At 38.5% G+C, this 17258-nt stretch overlaps 1 protein-coding gene across 5 annotated transcripts in view; it reads left to right on the forward strand.

Moving 5' to 3' along the window:
• MGAT5 (alpha-1,6-mannosylglycoprotein 6-beta-N-acetylglucosaminyltransferase) overlaps positions 1 to 17258 on the forward strand; it is a 362412-nt gene that overhangs the window by 223859 nt on the left and 121295 nt on the right. For all 5 annotated transcript variants that reach the window (XM_037017057.2, XM_037017059.2, XM_037017058.2 and 2 more), the window contains 4 exons: positions 3920 to 3991; positions 5613 to 5774; positions 9101 to 9270; positions 12415 to 12549. In XM_037017057.2, coding sequence (XP_036872952.1) covers positions 3920 to 3991; positions 5613 to 5774; positions 9101 to 9270; positions 12415 to 12549 — 539 coding nt within the window. The remainder of the gene's footprint in view (positions 1 to 3919; positions 3992 to 5612; positions 5775 to 9100; positions 9271 to 12414; positions 12550 to 17258) is intronic.

The following is a 17258-nucleotide window of genomic DNA, read 5'->3' on the forward strand; positions in this document are numbered from 1 at the left end:
TCCCACATCAAAGGGCATTTCAGGGCATTACATGAGATGGCGCACGCAAGCTTGCTTTCTTTCCCTGAGGCCCTGACATATTGTAAACCTTCAGTAAATTATTCTATGCTTATATGACTCCCTTAGAAATTGTTCCATTAATGTTCATTGTAATAAAACTCATAATATGCAGATCAGCATAAAGGAGAAAATGAAAGTCTCTCAACCTGCCCTTTTCCTTGCTTTACTTGGGTTTCACCAGATTCATAGGGGAATTTGCTCCCGGAGGGGAACCCCCTTATTTCCAGAGCTACACACCCATAAGACCATCATCTAGAGATCATCTCAGAGTTTTCTTATGCATTTTTCTCATTTAGTTTTGGTTGCACTCAACTGTCTGAAAAATACAGCATGAAATTCTGTATGTTGGTAATTCAGTAGAGCAAAACACTCATGTTAATCACAAGAGAGGCTGTTAACAGCCCGACCATTATTCTTCCAAAAGCATGAAATGGTTATACCTAAGTACATGCATATATACAGTAAACCTCTTACATGTTTTTGTTACAATTTTATTACTTCTTTTCCCCTTTAAATTCCAACGAGCTGTATATGGATCTACCAGCAGTTTCTTTTTTTCTTAAATATAATGAGTTCGTCCTATGGACCTTGAAAATGTGACCAGCTTGAGCTCTGTTTAGGGACTTTGCTTTGATTCATGTTGCTCATAATGAAGCTTCAAAACCTTCCCAGATCAAAGAGGTTTAAATCATTGAGAGGAGGCATGTCAAAAATCAGATTGGTTAATTTTCTATCTCCCCATTCAAGGAAAGTGATTTATAGGACCCTTTCCAAGGAATATGTGCTAATGTTCCAGAGTTCTAGCCTGGCTGGTCTTTTTCTGTTTTTGCTGTCTCCTTATTTTGTGGCCCAAGGGTAGGGCCACTAAAAAGATTAGTTCCTGTCAAGGAGTTTTGCTTCAAATTAAAGTTTTTAGAGTAATGATTCTGCTCCTCTATTGATTGTTGCGTGCATGTTGCCATGAACTCAGATGGTTTTCAATTCTTAGACTTAGTGTGGTGATTTGTGGACTATTTTAAGCCTACGCAGTCCCTTCCTTGGCAGGAATCTTGAGGCTGGGCTGCTGGCTCACAGGAGTCAGGAGGGGTTAGGGCACTGGGGGGTAGACAGTAGACAGTGGGAGGGTCCAGGGCCATAGCTGTGCATGACCGCACCCAGGACAAATACAAAATTCTGTCCTAGGGTCACAGGTGGAAAGGTGTGCCCAAGCCAGTGGAGGAAGGAAGGTGACAAGAGGTAAGTGCAGGACACTAGGGTTCTGAGAGCTGGGAGGAGAAGAGATGGTAAGAATTATTTGAAGTAGAGGAACTTCCAGATCAGGAAGGTGGAGGGCTCGTTCTAATGTCTAGCTTTCTTGGCAGGCTGCTGACCTGGTGGGTTAACTCCTTAGAGGACCCTGGGTAGATGGGGCAGAAAACAGGAATTAAGAGGTTGAGTTACTAGCCTTGAGCAAGATTTTCCCTGAGTGTTATATTAATGATCCTGTTATTTAGGAAAATGTTGCTCATTTGAGGGCTGTTTGAGTACTTGGAATTACATGCTGGCTTTCTTCCAATCTGGGTAATCCTCTGAGGTCTCAGGAAGAAAAGTTGATTTTTTTTTTCCTTCTCCCCATGGAGAAATTGGTTTATGTGTAATTTAATTATTAACCAGTTACCCTATCAGTGTGTACAAAAATAACCTTAAAAATCCACCATCCTCATTCTGTGTCAAGTTATTTATAATTAGTTTTTCATCCATTACAAGTGAATATGCAATGGCAAGATTCTTGCTAAAAGCTAAAATAGACTGACTTTGTTTTCCCTATTTTCAGGAATGCCCTTGAAGCTTTGCAAAGTATTATCCAGTGATTTAAAAATAACAAGAACTGACATAAATGATCAGTTTCAAAGAGGAATTTAAGTCTTGAGCGTTCTGTAGGAAAGTCATATTTTTGAAGATCACCTTGGATTATATTTTCATTGGAGTGACTTTTGGAAGATTCTTCTTAGGTCAGAGGAGTGAAGAAGGAATGCGCTCTCCTTGATCAATTGCTGGTCTCACTAATGTCTCTCCTTTTGGCTGATTTCCTTTATTCATAGTCTTGGTTCATCTCTGCCTGCTATGCTATTCGTGGGGAGATTTTTTATCCTGACATGTTGCTGTGTGCATTTAGTATTTATTTAGTGTGAGGTTGCCTTCAAATTTGTGCCCTGCTTGCACATCCTTATCCTTCTTGTGTGGGGTTGAAAGTCTCACAGTAGGTTGGAATCTATGTGAAACCTTCATGTTATGCATTTGCTTTAGAGTAACGTTTTATTTAGTCCACTTACAACAATTTAATTTGAGTTAAATAATTCAGTCCAGCCTAAGAAGACAAGGTACAGAGGTGTCCAGTTCTGCGTGGACCAGCTGCAGCTTCATCCACTTGCAGGGTCTTCTTTCCCTCAGGTTGTCCCTCATTTTTCACATTTGTGGAGCTCCAGGTGATAGGGCTGCAAGGTCTCAGTAAGCAGACATGGGCATCCAAGCAAGTTATTATTTTCTTTTTTTTTATGAGTGAAGACCATTTCAGCTTTCCTTAAGGGGAGTCGTTTTGAGTCTCCTGAAGTCATTCACAAATTTTATTCCACAAGAAGACAAAGAAGATATTGTACTTTTCCTATCCAGGGAGTCCACCCTCCCCGAAGCTTTGCTGCCCTCTGCTTAGTGCAGTGGCAGATGGCTTTATGCAAATCACCCAGTTATTTTGGACATACTAAAAATCATCTTACATTAAGAGCAATTCTAGATGAGTGAAACTGCTGTGTTTCTTTGAAAATTTATCCATAGCTGGAGGGCAAGCCATCCTGACTGTCTTGACATTACTGACCCAGGAAGCTGCAGCCTCATACAGTCCCTGCCTTCTCAGTGACCTAGCATGTCCCCCACCCTGTTGCTCTCTGTATTTCCAGAGGTCCACTTGGCCATACAAAAAATTTGTTCAAGGGCTGTTTATTAGCCATCATTAAAGAGCTCAATATATACTCGGAAATGGCTAATATGCCGTCTTGGAATTGTGTGGCCAGACTGCATTATTACTCAATGTGTTTTTCATCTCTCCTTTACTAGAAAATATGCATTTGCCTAATTTTCTTTGTTAACCTTGTTGAAGTAATTCCTTTAAAATCTGGCACTTTTCCTTTCTCTTTTTCTCCTCCCCTCATCTCTCTAAACTTCTAGGTATTGACAGAACAGTCTTCCAGAACGGCTCTCAGCATCACTGAAGGTTTTTTTCCCCCCTTTCATCTCTTTTTCAAATAGCTTTTACCGTTTCATTCCTTGAGATAGTGAGAAGTGAAGAGCCAGAAAATAAGGGAAAGCCTTGATCGATTAGCCTCAAACTGTCAGCTGCATTGCTAATCTGAGATAAATGATTGAGTTCTGTGGCTCAAATGCCATGCTATGTCCTTTCTAGACATGCCACTGCAGATAACAAATCATTCCTGTCCTTTTGCTAAATAGTCACAGCGGCACCTTTACATTCTCATTCCCCTGTAGTAATGTTCATCTTTCAACTTTCTGCCACAAGCCCCCTTCTCCTTCTGGTGTAGAATTGTAAGGATTAAATGCTTAAGGAATCAGTTGCTGTAAAAAGTCCTTGGAAGGACAGATGTAAAGTGCAATCATGTGCTTCCTAGGACCTTTGCTGATTATTGTTTCCTCTGAGAGGGCACCTGTCTACAGGTTGGCAGCTAAAAGCATTAAGTCTAATCGTACTAAGAACACAGTTAAATAGCGTGCTAGTTGTGTGCCAGCAGCTGTGCTCAGTGCTTTGTACGTACAGTAATTCATTTGCAGATTGAACCACCATACCTAGTGGCTCTGATATATTTTTCAGGTTGAAAATTGGTGTCCTCATTTACCTTGGAGAGCAAAAAATCCCTATGAAGAAGCTGATCATAATTCATTGGTAAGTGCTTTTGGGAAGTAGGTTTATGATTTGTGTCTGATGCCAAATGATATTTGTAGAATCTTCTAGAAATGCCATCTGTAACCTACAACAATGGTAAAGTGAAGAATTTCTATCCCCAGTCCTGTGGAAGTTTGAGTGACCAAATCAGTCAACCAGTTGGCCTATATTTTTTGAGCAGTTCTCTGACAGCTCCTAAGTGACATGAAGTAAGACCTGGAGCCAGATATGGAGGCACTCTGTGATCTAATAATGGTGATGGTTATTAATAATAACCACATCTGTGTAAACACTGATATATAGGTCCATGGAAGTTGATGAGGAAATGGCGATCTCAGCCCTCAGGGTTTAGGAGAGATTGCAAAGAGCTGAATTTAAAATCATGGGTGAGTTTATACTAGATCAAGGAAAGAAAGGTGTCTGTGTGAGGAGAAGAGATACAGTGCAAGGGTGTGGTATTTCAGGGGTTTAGGCATGGTTCCGTGGAATAACATTAATAGGGTTTTGCATGAATTGTGGCAAAGATGAGATTGGGAAGGAAGGCAGGGGCTGTGAAAGGCTTTCTGTGCCACATCAGAAGCTTAAGTCTTTATTCTTTAGACCAGGGATCAGCAACTTTTTCTTTAAAAGGCCAGATAGGAAATATTTCATCTTTCCAGGCCTTGAGGTCTCTGTTCCAACTACTTAATTCTGACCTTGTAGCCCAGAGAGCAGCCATAGGCAAATATGTAAATGCATGGGCGTAGCTGTGTTCCAGCAAACCTTTATTACAAGAACAGGTAGGTAGCCAGGAGGATTTGGCCCAAGAGCCATAGTTGACTGACTCATGCTATAGACCAGGGGAAACTTGGGAAATAATGTTGAACCAAGAAAAGACATGATCAGACGAGTGTTTAGAATGAGTTATGGTGACTGCTGAAAGATGAAATCAACCGGTTTTATTTAGATGTTACCTGAAGTAAACAATAGTGTTATTTTTCTGTATTTCAGTCACTGGTTGTAGCCAGCTATATTATACAAATGTTCTTAGATTTTTAAGTTTTTGCTGCCTGAATTTTACATTTCATTCAGCTATGGTAGGAAAATGGCTTTTAAATTCCTTAGAAAATAATGACTTTTTGTTTGTTTTGGACTGGAACAAAACTAAAAGATGAGCATTTACTTCCCTACTTAACTCTGTAGACAGCATAAGGCTTTTTTGGCAGCCTACACAATTACAGGTACCCTGTTAAGAATTGACATCAGTTTTCCCAGGCATTAGCTGCCTTGCAAGAGATCCAAGTGGAGTATAAATTCGGGTGCAGGAATTTCAAGGTACATGAAGCATGCTCACTGTATTAAAAAAACCATTTTAACATAGCTCAGGGCTTTGCAATGACTGTGCTGCCTTTCTCAATTTCTAATTTTTTAATGATGTCCCTTGCAGCAGATCAGCAGTCAGTGGCCTTTGCTTCAATTTGCAGTCATAGGACCTTAAAGTAAAATTGAGCAGACAAGCCTCACTTTTGAAGCCCTGTGTTTAATTGACTGTCTTTCAAGTTTCCAAATGTCACATCATGAAAACCATTATGCTTTCTGACTTCTTATCTTCTATTCTTTTTTATTAAATTCCTGTTTCTAGGCAGAAATTCGTACAGATTTTAATACTCTCTACAGTATGATGAAAAAGCATGAAGAATTCCGGTGGATGAGACTAAGGATCCGGCGAATGGCTGATGCATGGATCCAAGCAATCAAGTCCCTGGCAGAAAAGCAGAATCTTGAAAAGAGAAAGCGGAAAAAAGTGAGCTTCTGATTAATTCAGTTCAGTTAGATGCCAGTGGTGTGTTTTTGTTTTCTTTTTACAATTTGATTTTGCTTGGAAACAAGACTTAAGAGAAATGTTATGTCTCAAAATGATACTCCCTCAGGGTGAATCTGCTCAGTTTCTTGGACAACCATTTTTGGGCTTTTCTTCTCCCAGTTACAGTCATCTTCCTTAGCAGGGACTGGCACACGAGTTCCTTGGGTGGAGCCAAGCAGAATACTAGCCTGTCAGATTTTCCTTTGAACCATATGACTGTCTTTCTCAGTGGCATGAAAACTTAACTTTCTTGTCTTTACCCGAATACAGTCTTTGAGAACTGCCCATGACATCATCATGACAACTTCATAGTTTTGTTCTTTGTCATTTCTGGAGTTTGGGCACTTGATGAGTCCCATTTCTGTTCTGTTTGGTGAGTGCATCTGCTTATGTTCCTGAGACAGAGATGCTATGAATTAAATTTGAGCCAATTTTTTGAAGTTCATGGGGAGATGTTAGAAAACCTCAGAAATACCACTGAGCTTGGAAGATCTTCTGTCCTATTAGTAGTGGATGAAATGGCCATGGCTTTAGTTGAACTGCTCTGAGGATGAATAACTGAGCAAATAAATAATCTGTTCCCATATCTAAAAATAAATTAAAAATTAGTTTCGTATTCCAAATGAGACTAATTTGATACCCTCAAAAAAGAAAAGTACAGAAACTTGCAAAACCCGGAGTCACAGTTTGGTGGCTCAGTTTTGCTCAATTCCTTTGAGTTTATGAGACAGCAGGACCAACTGCCCTGGCACCAGACAGTCATCTATTGAAGAACAGATGGTCAGAAATGCAGATGGGCTGTAAAAATACAGAAAGAGTATTTTTATATAATCCTATGTGGTAATCTCCAGTATATATTGTTAAATGAAGAAATATTGTTAGATGGGGAGTAGTGAGCATTATTTTTTTAAAGGGAGGGAGAATTTATGTATCTGTATCTGTACCTATATTTATGCCTATAGATATATACACACATGAATAATATGCAGAGATGCTTATTCATATTTTTTAAGAAGAATCATAAACCATGAAATTAAAAGGAGATGGGTGATAGTGATAGTCACAACAGTGCAAATGTACTTAATGCCACTGGATTGTACACTTATAAATGGTTTAAATCATAGATTTTATGTTCTGTATATTTTACCACAATAAAAAAAATTCAAAAAAGGGAAGTCGAAGTAGCATGGAGGCAACAGGTAGAGAAATTAGACTTCTCTGAATGTATCTTAATTTGTAGATTTGATACTAGAATCATTTTACATAGTGTAAAATAAAATTTAATTACAAAAAAAGCAATACCTAAAAATCACAAGGAAAATAAAACAAATGAACTGACGTGTATCCAGTTTTACCATAAACACGCAAAAGAGGATGATTCTTAGTGACTAGGACACGGTTAAGTTCAGCATTTCCAATGGGATATCAAAAAAGGAAAAAACACTGCAAAAATATCATAAAAGAAGTTTTACTAATCATATGGTCAGTGTACTGGAATAAAGCAAGTGAGTAATTGTTAGTGTCCCTGAGAAGCGGTTACTTTCAGGGTGGGAGAGAGGAAATACAGATGTAGGATGGATAATGTTATGTAAAGGCACTATAATCCCGAGTTTGAATTGTGATTACTGATGTGAACTCCTGATTTATTTTATCCTTGAGGAAAATAAGTTTCCAGCTCTGTCCACTGAGAAATGATATACATAGTGTATAAACTGGAAAAGCCTAAGCACGAGACTTTGATCTTTACATACCATTTCCACTGAATGGTATGAGAGGTTCTTGGAAAAATGGCTAAGGAAGATCTGAAACAGAAGTTGTACATGATGAACTTGGAACACCTTGTCATCCTAGGGAGCAAAAAACTATCAAAGACTACAGGGTTGTGTCAAAGAACTTACAAGCCAACCTGAACAAGCCTCTGTTGGCCATGATAGGACAATTTAATGATTAGTAAGGATAGTAAGTGGCATTTATTGAAACACATCAAATATACCTATGATTTTATTTATAAAACCTTTATGGTCATTATTACTTACAGTAGGCTAAAGAACAAATTTGTTACTTTGAAATTGGTAAATAAAGGGAAAGAATTAAGTATTTGCCTGGCTTGTTCTATGTAAGCTGTACCTCAGAATAATGAAATAGTTGATGAAGGTAGCTTCTCTTTATAATAAAGTATTCCAGCTAATAAATGCAGAAGGAATGATAGAATAGCACCATTTTGCAACACCTCATGGATGAATGCATCTAGTTAGTGATCACCAGCAGCTGCTAACATGACAAAATAGAGACATCCAGGCATTGTCCCCACCAATGGAAGTCCTCAGCGCCACGTATGGAGTAGTATTGCCAGAAAAATCAAATATTCATTTGATCATGTATACAAGTAATTACTAATTTACCATAAATACCAGGGACAGAAGAATCTGTTACACACTCAGCCCCCTCTCAAGTGTGAGAAACTCTATTAGAGATGCAACCCAATTTATGTGACAAATAAATTACAGTCTCTCCCCCAACCCTCCCATTGAAGATCAGGTACTACAGTATGTTGGAGAAGGTTGGAAGATACGTGAGGCAATTATAATTTATGCACTTCCTCTGACATCTGACTCCAATAACTGTGCTGGAAAAAAATAAGGGACAGTTGAAGAAGTGTAAACATTAGCTGGATAATGGATGATATTAAGGAATTAACAGGTATTTTAGGAGTGATAATGATGTTATGGTTATGTTTAAGTGAACATTTGTTTCTTTTTGAGATCCAAACTGAAATACTTACAAATGAAAGGATACAATGTCTGAAATTTGGTTCAAGATAAGCTATAGGGGGTTGAGAGAAAATGAGGGTGTACATTAAATAAGAATTGTCCCATGTTAATAATTGTTGACATTGCGTGATTAGAACTGACTATATTGTCACGTCATCTTTTGTATGTGTTTCAAATTTTCCATGTTATAAGCTTAAAAATACCCCAGCTGTGGAGAAAAGCCCAAGACTATTAAAAGATATTTTATTGTCCTAGCTTAATCTCATTTAAGTCTGATTTTCCAAATATAGCCTGCTTTTTATACGGTATTTCTCTAAAATAACAGTGGAGAACCATTTCCTTCTATTCTTTGTCCCTGCTAGAAAAACCGCTTACCCCATATTGCGATTTCATTAGAAAGTAAACATGACTTGAGAATTGGTTGACTGCTTTTTGGTGTGTTACCATGGAGTTTGTATGTGGTTCAAAGGGATCTTCTTCTTTGTGTTTTTTCAGGTCCTCGTTCACCTGGGACTCCTGACTAAGGAATCTGGATTTAAGATTGCAGAGACAGCTTTTAGTGGTGGCCCTCTCGGTGAATTAGTTCAGTGGAGTGATTTAATTACATCTCTGTACTTACTGGGCCATGACATTCGAATTTCAGCTTCACTGGCTGAGCTCAAAGAGTAAGGAGATTACTTTTCAATTTTAAAATCAGAACACAAAAAAGAAATTGTAAACTCTTAAAGCCTTCTATTAGTGTATAATTTCTTGTGGAGGAAAATGAAAGTGATAATTCACTAAACAGGAGATAAGAAGATTATTTTCAGGAGCTAAATACATACACTGTGAAAAGGATAATATGTTTTCATTGTAGCTCTCGGCTCCAGAGGCTTCACAAATGAATGCCAGAAAATGCAAACTAAGGAGCTTATTCTTTGCTATTACAGGTGCTTCCAACATCTGCAGCACAAAACATTATTGACTTTCCTAATTCCCTGTCTCTTGCTGAAATTCATACCATTCCCTACTCAAAATCAAGCTTTCTAAATCTTAGAACAGGGCAGGTTCCTGTTTATAATTTAATTTGGATAGAGTGAGTTTTCAGTTAGCCAACTTTCAACTCTGAGTGTGTTAACCACTTGGATTTTCTATTTCTCTGAAATTTGCTTCTAGCTCTAGCCCTCTCTTAATCCCTTTTAGATTGTCACAGCTGGCTAAGCAGGAATGCTTAGAGCCCCTTCACTCCTTCTGGATGACTGCGCGTGGAGACTTTCTGCCCAGCAGCCAAATTGTCATGTTGCACCGTGTTAGCGTTCCAAAAGAAATATCTTGAATGAATATTCTAGAGATGGAAGGAATGTTAAAACAAAATATGGCCCACCCTGCTCCTACTTCATTGTATAAGACATGGACACCCAGAGAGGTCACTTGTATTAGGTCCAAGGTCCCTGCCTGATCAGTGGCAGTATTGAGATGAAAGCAGTAATATCAGGAAGATAACAGGGGCCATCAATGTGAAATGATTCCATATGTTGAAAGTGTGATAAGGGTGATTATAGCAGCAGTGTTAACACTTATTGATGACAATAGCATTGGTGATGACTATTCACAGCTAACATTTGTTGAGCACTTACTGGGCATTAGATACTAAGTAATTTACATGATTTTGCAAATTTAGTTCTTAGTACAAACGTGGAAGTAGGTGCTATTGCTTTCTGCCTTTTAAAGATAAGGAAACTGAGGTTCAAACCAAAAAGGAAGTTGTTCAAGGTCACATGGAGAGTACATGGGAGAGCCAGGATTTGAGTCCTGTGTCTGTCTGACTTCCAAGCCCATACTCTTGACTACTGTACTGCATTGCTCCTTTCAGATCTAGACAAACTTGGTGTCTTCTGAACCTCAATCATTACCCTTATCCTTTTAGCATGCTGCCTCCTGCTTGCTCTAAAACACATTGGGTGCACAACCTATGGAGTAGAGACATTCATTCTTTCAGTGCTTTCCATGAGCTGGTTCTTGGTATGGGATATACAGAGATGAACAGCATGTGGTCAGGAGGTGCCAGTCTTGATAATTACAGCTAATACATTGCATAATCATTACACTAAGTATAGTGTGGTTAGTACTAACTGAGGTGTGGCTGCTAGAATGTAAGCATAGGGATACTGAAACTGTGAGTATTATTCACCACTATGTATTTAGCACCTAGAATAGTGCCTTGTGCACAGTGGATGCTCCTATTTATTGAACAAATGAGTGAAGGGATGAATGAATGAGTGGGTGGGTGGACAAATAGAGCACTCTTGGAGCTCCAGGGAGAAGTGTTCCCTAGGGAGGTCAGAAAAGGCATGTTAAGGATCTACCAGGCAGAAAATTTGTTGATGAAGAAGTCTGTAGAGGTCTTTAAGCACTGGTGAGAAGTCCAGATGCATTTTATTTAAGAAAATAATTGTGGAGGCAGCATAAGAGTGGTTCCCAAACATGCCTGCATGTTAGAATCAACTAGAAATCTTTTTAGATGCTTAATGCCTGATGCATAATCCCAGGCTAATTAAATCACAACCTTTGGGGTAGGACACAGGCTTAACTCTCTTTTGGTGCACAATTCGGTTGTGTTGACAGAGTTGGGAACCACTGAATGTAGGCGGACCAGGAATCAGCACAATGGCGCGTGGGCCAAACGCACCCCTCTGTTTGTTTTTGTTAATACTAAGTTGATTGAACACAGCCACAATTATTTATGTATTATCTATGACTACTTTTAATCCCCAAGGGCAGAGTTGAGTAGCTGTGACTCATGGCCTACAAAGATGACAGTGTTTCCTATCTGGCTCTTTACAGAAAAAAATTTCATATTCTTGGGAAGAAATTGGCTATACAGAACCTAGCTCTTTCGGAAGTGCAGAGGAGAGGAGAAGGGTGCCCGAAGTGGTGGCAGTGTGGAGCTAAAGCAGAGTACTGTGGATGAGTCTTGTCCTTTGGAGTAGGATGTCCGTAATTTGGTGAAGGATTGTTATTGCCATGAGCAGGGATAAAATGCATCCATGATGACAGGTTTCTGGGTAAATGGCAGTGTGGTTAGTTTAGTTGTTATTCACTCCCACATGTGAAGTGGGTATACAATCAAGTATGTAGACTCTCAGTGCAAGGGTGGGTGTGTATGGACAGGCGGGTGAATGAGTGGATTGAAGGACAGGTAACTAAGAACTATAAACCATAGTGGCAGGTCTGTAATGCAGTCTGGTTCCCAAGGAAAAGTTTGAGAAAAAAATAGAGAAAAACTTAAGTAATAGTACAAGACAGTATAGAAAGACGTTTATGTTGTGGAGACTAGAAACTGAAGACTAAATTTAGGAGGTTAGAGCTAGAGAAATAAACAGGCTATGTGGGAGAAACTGATAGTCACTGAGTACCTAGCATATATTAGGTACTTCCATTTCAGTACCTCCTTTAGTCACCCAGAGAGCCCCGGAGAGGTTGCTGTCTTATTTTCTCTGTGCCCAATCCTGTTTTGTGGTAGTTTGCATGAGGATGAGGTAAGAGTCAGTAACCTGCCTAAGATCTCCCAGCTGCTGGTTAGTGAAGACAGATTCAGACCCAGATCTCTCTTGGTTTCAAAGGTGTGTTTGTATGCCACTACTTGCCTTTGCAAGAATCAGAATTCAGGGCTCTGGATGGGCCTTGATGGGTGGGTAGAATTTGGGCAAGCAGTGGATTGGGAAGGGCCATACCATTGGGAAGGATGTTTATTTGCTGTTGAAGTTACTAAGTGTAGTACCTTGAAGTAAATCATTTTTCTTTTTTCCTCTCTTCTGCCTTTTCTCTAGAATAATGAAGAAGGTTGTAGGAAACCGGTCTGGCTGCCCAACTGTAGGAGACAGAATCGTTGAGCTCATTTATATTGATATTGTAGGACTCGCACAATTCAAGAAAACTCTTGGACCTTCCTGGGTTCATTACCAGTAAGTAATACATGGCTGTGAAGTTTTTAGAGTTTTTTTATATTTTTGAATAAGGGTTACATGGTTGCAGGCAGAAAAATCTTATCAAATATAATCTTTTGAACTGTGTAGAATATGTTTCTCATTCCTAATTGAAATTCAGATTTTCCACAGTGACTTTTTGCTTTCAAGGGCTATTCATTATTTTCATTGATTTCTTTTAAGAGTAGAAAACAAATGTCCAACCTCCTCTTTACCTTCCCTAATGCTTCACATTCTGCTCTCCGGGCTTGCCTACACCAATCTCATTTATTTAATTAAGTAGCAATTTGGACATTATCATTTCTGTGTTCCTCGGGATGACTCACTTCTCTCTCCTTTTCCCTCGTCAGTATTCCTATGATTTTTGGAAGACAAAGCTGTGAATACCTTGTCTGAATGCAGAGGTCTTGCACTTCCTAAGAAAAGACTCATGCTTAGTAAGACCAGAGTGCAGGTGTTAATTCTGCACACAATCTTTATTCTTCAGCAGAAGAGTTCAGTGTTTCCCTGGGTGTGGGTTTGGGACCATGACTTAGTAGTTGCAATGATTTTACTAGGTAAAATCCACCATGTGTTTCTTTTGCATTGCTGACTGACATTGAGTTATATAATGAAGTTCATCAATCTTTGCTTTTCTTCCAATCTTTCTGAAAAAGAAAAAGGCCTAGCTTGATGCTTCTACACTTTCAACCCTAACATCTGCGTGAATTTTTAATAAAATAAAAGTAGCTGTAAATTTGGACCTTAAGCAGGCAAAAATATCTAGTTTGAATTTAATGATACTTTTTAAAAAAAGAAATGTACCATTTTGTTATGTTCCATTATTTGCAGTTGATACTGGCTTTTATTAATGGTCTCTAAATGATTCCAATAAATTTAAATACATTTTATCTAATGGGGTCAATAGTACAGAAATTTGGGTAAAAATCATAAGTTAGTGCCAGCTTTACCAACTGATAATAAATGTTAACCTGCAGTTTGAACCAACTTCCTAAAAGAACAGTCTGAAAAACTTTTCAATGAGCATGACCTAGAAATTCCTCCATGTGTTTCTTTTCCATTGCTATTGGTAAAGAGATATCTTAATGCATTCTTTTAACTTAACTAATAAGTGAATCCCTAATGGCCTGGACTAGGTCTATTTCGTGTCAGCTTATAGCTTAATATTACTAACTTTATTATTTATAGTTTAATATTATTTTAATATTATTAACTTTATTAACAAGATTATGTCAGATTGGAAGTCCTTTAGCAATTCAAAAGAAATGAGAATTCTAAGTATTAAGAATCTTCTGCAAAACATAAAGGTGGGTAAACACCCATTGTCTGAATTTCCTCACAATTTTCTTTCCAATAGCAAATTTTTTTCCCTGAGTAGTGAAATGCTTGTGGACAGAGGGGAAAGATGATTGAGAAGACACTGTGTGCATTTCATTTCTTTTTGGATGCAGCTTCACATAAAAGCAAAATAAAAATCTTGGTTTGGGCCAGGATAGTACTCCACCTTCTGCATCAGGTTTATCCTGTTTGATTTTTTCTTGAAATCTTCCTAAATAACAGGCCATCACATTTGTTCTCAGTCATGTGGAAATAACCATCTTTCTTCTTGGTTAATAAGCCATGTCAGTAAATAAACTTTTTTTTTCTTTTTAGCTACAGCATTAAAAAAAAAAAATTGGAAGGCAGAGTCACTGTTCTCTGGCTTTTGTGAATGGCAGACATCTAATAAATGTGCAGCAGAAACTGGGCATTAAGGACATCTCTAGACTCACATGCCATTAAGGAGGGCTTTTTGGGTGGGAAAATGTTCTCAGTGGTAGCATTTAGGTAAGTTAAAAAGGATGATTTCATTATTAAAATGGTCACCATTGATTGGTATTTGATTCTTGTTGGATGACAAGGCACCATCTTGGGATTTTATGGAAGAGTGTGTTGTCGATCTCCCCTTTAATAAATTATCTACATTAGTGAGATTAACTGGTAGGAGGTCTGTAGCCTGAAATCTGTGATATGATGAAGCTAAGATTTCATCAAAAGGCCAAGGAGGTCCTAGAGAAAGTTTCTTTACCATTTCTTTCCCTTTTGAAGATTAGAAATGACTGGGGCTCTCTGTATTCATCTTGGTTGATGGTAGATGGTATGAGTTCCATTAAACATAAAGTTACCATCTGATCTTAATTTAGGAGCAAACTTTCAGTCCTGTTGATCTTGAAAAAATATTCATAAATGCTTATCTAATTTTTGTAGGGACCGAGGAAATTCAGTTAAGCATTTATTAAATACCTACGTGTAACTAGTATGTTCCTAGGTGCTGTAAGACTCATACTCACTTGCTTTCATATGAGGTCTTAGCTGAACATTGAGGACAGACAGAAAAGTTAGAGAAAAGTAGTCCAAGAGAGACTATGTTTTACATCCAACTCCAAATGAGAAAGTAGGTCCTGGCAAGGAGGTTGTGAGCATCGTCCCATAATAGTGTGTGGCTGCGAGCTAAGAGAATGTTCCAGGAGTCTAGTCTTTGGCATTGCTACAGCGATCCCTGTCAGAAGGTGGCCAGCTGCCGCAGACAGCAAAGCAAATATCTTTCTAAGTCATCAGTCTATTCCTGATGCTCCATGCACACAAAAGACATTAGAGGAACTGCATAAATATTAACAACACAAACACAGTTCCAAAACACACAGATGTGGAAAGTGATTGAAGAGGAAAACTATAGTGTGAAGCCTCCCCTGTAGTAGCTAGAGACCAGTCTTTTGCCTCTGGTTTATAAAACAAACCCCACAGATAGGCTTAAAAATAGGCAATTCCCAAACCTCAGCCTCAAGCCTGTAAGGATGTAGAATCGCAAGTTTTTGAGACATCCGGTCACGCATTGCACAGCTGTGCGTTGGGAAGAAGGCCATCACAGAGTTTACGTGAGGTGGTGTAGGAGCCCAGGCTTCCAGGAGGTAGGCTCCTGCCAGGCATCTCTCCTCCTCAGGTTTGTTTTAATTACCCAAATTTAAAATAAAACCAATAAAATGCAAGTTAAAATAGAGCCACCAGTGAAAGAAAGCTAGAGAAGAATGGAGACTGTTAGAGCCCATTGCAAATTAGTGGAAGCAGCCAAGCCTTCAAGGGAAAAGTTCCTTACGCCAGGGGAGGCCTGTTGCTCCCTGCGGTGCCTGCACAGGGTGCTCTAATCTTTGAATCTCAGCTGCAGTTCTCGGGCAGGAGCTGAGTCCCCCAGAGCCCCGCCTGTCAGTGGTCCCTCCCTGTTCTCCTTCCTCTGGCAGTGACCTTCTGCAGAGTTGTCACTGTCCCCCCTGCTGTTTTTTGGACACTGCAGAAAATATACTGCCTCCAACCATTTGCTTCCGTATCTTGCTTTAAAAAAGAAGTTAAGAAAGAGTTACTTAATGTACAAGTTTTTAAATGGATAGTTTTTAATTAAGACTTTCTTAATTAAGTTACATCAAAAAAATTCAAGTTAAGGAATAAGAATGTGTTATTAAGAGAAAAAAAGAATGCCCTGAGTTATTAAAAGATCAGGGAAAGCATGCATTGGTCAGTAATGTGGGTCACTAAATCTCTTTTTCCTGGACTGTGGGCTCCCATTTCTGTCCACCTGTTTGTTGCCAGACTGATGACTGTTCTTGGTGATATTGTGAAAGTTGTCACTATGATGACAACATGTTCCCTGAGAGCCATGGAGGAGTCCAAAACAAAGGAACTGAGTGTGTACTTCACTTTGTAGCCATGACCCACTTTCTGTCCACTCTGCCTTTCCTCTTTTCTTCTCTTCCTTGTCTAGACAACTGGTGGGGATTTCTAATGAGAAAATCATCATACTAGATGACAATTTACATTTTCTGAAAAATCCAATTGCTGTTTGGTTTTATTTTTCTTTATCACATGTTGACACAGAAACAAAAATTGAAAGTGACTTCTTTGTAGTGGAAAAGGGGGGAAAGAAACTGAGTCTTTGCCATCATCTGATTGTAAAATGTGGGCTTTAATATGTATTTACTTTTATGCTTATTAGTCTAGATTTTTATTGGCCAGTCATGAACTAAATTCACATCATTGTTTTGAGCATTAGTGATGAAATAAATGTAACCAAAAATCAGTGAATTCTGTTTCTGTATTCATTCCTTTCTTCCAATTGATCTTCCTTTGTGGGCTCTAACGCAGAAATCTGCAGGCTATTTCTGTACAGGGCCTTATAATAAATATTTTAGGCTTTGCTGCCTATTTGGCTAACTTGAAAACAATAAACAGTTGGGTGTGGCTATGTTCAAATAAAACTTTATTTTTGAATGCTAAAAATTGAATTTCATGTAATTTTCACATGTCATAAAACATTTTTTTTCAACTATTTAAAACATAAAGATCATTCATAGTTCAGAGACCACACAAAAACAGACAACAGACCAGATTTGGCTGACCCTGTTCTAATGCTTTGGTGGAACAGCCAAATAAACATCTTTTATTTTACTTCTTCAGGTTCTGAAAGAAAGCAGTAATGTTTACCGTCCAATACATAAAAATCATCACTGCCTATTGAGTAAGATTCTAAACTTTGTCTGAAATAAAATACTCCTGTTAAAGGATGAAAATGTCGAATGATTGTTGAAAACAAAAGGGTAAACCAAGTGCTTTAAGCAGCATAAACCTCCGTCTTTGCTGAGGCTGCTGTGACAGAATAC

Source organism: Manis javanica, chromosome 7 (genome assembly GCF_040802235.1).
Source record: "Manis javanica isolate MJ-LG chromosome 7, MJ_LKY, whole genome shotgun sequence".
Classification (NCBI taxonomy): domain Eukaryota; kingdom Metazoa; phylum Chordata; class Mammalia; order Pholidota; family Manidae; genus Manis; species Manis javanica.